Source organism: Myotis brandtii, unplaced genomic scaffold (genome assembly GCF_000412655.1).
Source record: "Myotis brandtii unplaced genomic scaffold, ASM41265v1 scaffold139, whole genome shotgun sequence".
In the NCBI taxonomy this organism is placed as follows: domain Eukaryota; kingdom Metazoa; phylum Chordata; class Mammalia; order Chiroptera; family Vespertilionidae; genus Myotis; species Myotis brandtii.
The window spans coordinates 2,126,831-2,131,011 of NW_005354965.1; the positions used below are offsets into that span (position 1 = coordinate 2,126,831).

At 59.7% G+C, this 4,181-nt stretch overlaps 1 protein-coding gene across 1 annotated transcript in view; it reads right to left on the reverse strand.

The window, feature by feature from the left end:
• Positions 1-4,181, reverse strand: part of RUNX1 (runt-related transcription factor 1) — a 100,194-nt gene that overhangs the window by 42,735 nt on the left and 53,278 nt on the right. The window contains exon 5 of the mRNA XM_014535203.1: positions 4,124-4,175. Coding sequence (XP_014390689.1) covers positions 4,124-4,175 — 52 coding nt within the window. The remainder of the gene's footprint in view (positions 1-4,123; positions 4,176-4,181) is intronic.

Consider the following 4,181-nt stretch of genomic DNA (forward strand, 5'->3'; position numbering starts at 1 on the left):
CGTGGGAGGCCGGGCGGGGGCCCGACACGGTGCGCACACGGCCTGTGCCTCGCCCGCCCCTCTCCTCCTTCCGTCGCTCCTGCGGGGAGTGAGTTACGTTTGCTTTTCTCGCCGCCTCCGGAAACAAACGCTCAGGGCCCAGAGGGGACATTTATTACGTGTCCGCCCCGGAGCCTGGCCCCACAGTTATGATGAGCATCATGACATCTAATGATCACAGAACACACTCACTGCAGGACCTCGAGACGGACAGGCAGCCCGGCCGCTCACCCACCGCCGCTGTCCACGGGATGCGCCTGGACATGGGCCGGCTCTGCGTCTCGTCCGTCCTGGATCCTGAAGTGTGAGCCCAGGGGGACCTGCCAGCCCGTTGGGACCGGCCTGTCGCCAGGAAGGTCTGGGCGTAAGCTGTGTGTCACCGCCGGTCCTGGAGACACTGGGCAGTGGTTAACCTCAAGTTCCGATGGCCTGTCTGCCAACCACACTGCGGGCCTGTGGCGAGGATGGCGTGATGGACAGAAAGCCCGACCCGGGGGATGCGTCCCAACGGGCCAATGAGAGCGCCAGACCCCGTGCTGTGGGGCTTCGGGCAACACACACGGGAACATTTGCCGCCTCTTGGCTGCTGTGGTTTTGACCGTCTGCCCCTGCAGGTCTGTCCCATCCCGTTTCCCGGCAGGAGGGGGTTACACAGCCGCAGGGTGGATCCCCGTGAGCGGCAGGTCAGGAGTCGAATTCTTAGTCACTCACTTCGGCTGCCTGGAGCCGCCTCGGGGGGCAGAGGGGCTGTGTGTGCCGGACGTCGGACGCGGTGCCTTATCTTCCCAGGACCTGCCCCATCTCAGCCTTGAAAAGGGCATCCCTTCCCTTCCCTTCCAGCGGCTGCCAACGATCTCTGAAACTCACGGACCATCCTGACGCTCGTGAACGCGCAGTCGTGGCAGCACGGCTGTCTGAGAGCTCAACGTCAGACCGGAAACCGAGGAAGCCGAACGTAACCTCAGCCCTTCTATAGTCCCCACCTCAAGGCACACACGGTGGTCTGGCGGCATGGCAACCCGCCCCTCCTCCTGTTCCGGCGGCTGCCAACGATCTCTGAAACTCACGGACCATCCTGACGCGCGTGAACGCGCAGTCGTGGCAGCACGGCTGTCTGAGAGCTCAACGTCAGACCGGAAACCGAGGAAGCCGAACGTAACCTCAGCCCTTCTATAGTCCCCACCTCAAGGCACACACGGTGGTCTGGCGGCATGGCAACCCGCCCCTCCTCCTGCACCTCACTCCGAGGGCTCGAGGGGTCTGTTCTGAGTGATTCTCAGGCACATTGATTCTAGATAAAGGGTGTCCCAAAATTCACGCAAGATTTGAATTTTGCGTGAGCATTAACAACAACAACAACAACAAATAAAAGCCTAATTTTACTTAGTTTATTGAATCAGATTCTAATATCTATTGCGCTTTGATTTCAATCCCTTCAATTCGATAAGCATCACCAAGTACCAATGATGGCCCAGGAGCAGGGACAATGAAGACCAATGAAGACCACGGCTTGGCGTCTGTGCCAGCAAAGCCGTGGAGGCCATTTACCTGATGTGCTATTCCATACATAACCCTATACTGTATACTTCATGAATCAATAAAAAATTTACAATTTTTAATTATAAGCCTGTGTTTTCTATCACAATTACTTCTTGCGTGAATTTTGGGACACCCTTTAAATCTCGGCGTCGCTGTGTCTCAGAGACTTCCTACCGACAGAGTCCAAGGGACAGGGTGCCCCTCCCGGCAAAGTCCCAGCAGAGCCGGGGTCCCCAGCCTCTCGGCGCCCCCACGGCTGACACGTCCACGTGCTGGAAACACGTACGTGTGGACAGTCACGGCCACACGGGCTGCCCCGACCACTGCGGCCCGGCCAGGGAGAGCCACGCCCCACGCTGATTTTCACGTAAAGGATCTTCTGAAACATAGTACAGACGCCCGGGAGCTGAGCCGGGAAAAGAACCCTTTCCCACCTGCTGGAACAGAACGGAGGTCTGGGAAGAGACGTTACTGTGAGGACCCCTGTTAACTTCCTGATTCAGGGGGGAAGCCCCAGGGGCCTATTCCCAACACGACGGGGCATAAGAGCATTTTCTTAAAGGAAAACATAACAGGAAGGAAAGGCGTCTCAGGGAAATAGCAGGGGTTCTTGTTTTTAGACGTTGTCCCTACAGGGTCCCGTGCAGCACTGGGTGGCTAAGCATCATTTGGAAAGAAAGCGCATCGGCGATCTAGTTGCACCTGCAGAGGAGCGCTGTGCCCGTGGGCCGCCAGCTGCGCGTTCCTCGTGCTCAGTCGCTGCTGAAGTGAGAACGCTTTTCGAAGGAACAAGGACGGGTTAGGATCGGGAGCCGACGAAGGCCCGTCCGCAGGGCTGCTGCTGGCAGCCCGACGCCCAGGGCAGGGACTCACCCGTCTCACCCTGACCCCTTTCTTTTCTGGTCAAAGGGTCCGTCTGGTGGGGAGGGAAGTCAGATAGGGTCGCTCCTCACCACAACCCTGTCAGCAACACTGGCTGCGTGGGGACGATTTCTGCTCACCCCCGTGGCTGAATCCCGTCGCCTTTCAAAACGCTGGCAGGGTCGGCAGAGAAGGCCAACCCCGCGGTGCACGTGGCCAGCGATGCCACGAGAGAACAAGAAGACGAGGTGACACAGGGAGTCCCGAGGAGGACAGGAGCGGGTTTAAATGGCCCTAAATGCAGACCCAGGGATCGCCCCGAGAAGGTCATGCTACTTGGAAGGAAAGTATCATTTCCCACGAGCCCATCCTCTCGCCCTGGACGAGCCGTCCACCGAATGCACCGCACACCGCGTCCCGGCGTTGGAAGAGATCAAGATGCACATTTTGGACGAGTGTCCATCACTAGGAAGCACCGGGAAAGCCACGGCACCAGGGGCCGCTTCCGAAACACGCCTGGGACACACCTGTGGCCGAGAGGCGGCCCCGCAGAGTCACGCTTGCGGTTTCTGTCCGTCCACCAAGGGCTGCTGGACAGACAGGCCACCCAGCAGCCCTGAGCACGGTCACTTCCGGGAAACGTCTGGGAATTTGACACTCAAAGGAAAGAGCCTCCTCCGGAGACACAAGTGTGAGAGCTAATGGCACGCCCCCTCCCTCCCCACCTGGCTCTGTGCACAACGGCCACACGCCTCCTGGGAGTGCACGTGCTAACCCCGAAAGGAAAAGCATCACCCCGAAACCCCTACAGGTCTCAGGTCCCCCCCATCCCACCGCGCGACCGACACAGAGGAGACGCTGGGAAGTGGCTCTGCTGCAGGAGGACGAGATGCCGTCCCCGCTGGTCGCCGCCCTCCCCGCAGGCCTCTCTCCCTTACGGGTGGACGAGCCTGCACCTTGGGAAGGGCTCTCCCTGGGCCGCCTCGTCTGCACTCGGCCTGCTCCGCCCGGGAAACGGTATCGCAGAGCAAACACTCGCTGACGTCAGTGGTCCCGCAGCGCCAGCGAGCTGGGTGCGCTATCTCACTTGGCACGGTGGGCGCTGGGCAATTGTTGTGCTCCACAGTGCTGTTGCCACTGCCAGCTCACTAGCCCTGCGGGGTGCGGGCAACTGGCCTGCTTTATTAATTGCAAATTTACTGATTGCAAATAACACCTCTGCCGTGACGGCATCCGAACAGTCCTCCTATTTATTTACATTTTCCGAAGAGCGGATCTCGGAAACAAACCCCCAACGGACGCTGGAGACAGGAAGCACTTGAGACAGCCTGGCCTGCACCTGGCTTGGTGTGTGTGCGTGCGTGTGCACATGTGTGTGTATGTGTGTGCACATGCGTGTGTCTTCCAGCCTAAGGGGCAGGTAAGGAAACAGCACAGCTAATCAAACTAGTATCATCTGCATGTGTCTCTCCACGGTCCACATCCCAGGGAGCAGTGCCCTCGACCTGGGGCATTGTGACCATGTCTTCGGACTCTGCAGGCCTGGGCAGTCCGGGACCGCGTGTCCAACCAGCGCCCGGGCTGCTGGCCTGCGGACCCCCTCTGAGCACAGAAGCGAAGCCAGGACGGGTGGGGCTGGGTTCTGCCGGGGGCGAGGTGGGCAGGGGGCGGCCCAGGTACTTACCCTGCATCTGACTCTGAGGCTGAGGGTTAAAGGCAGTGGAGTGGCTCAAGGAGGCGCG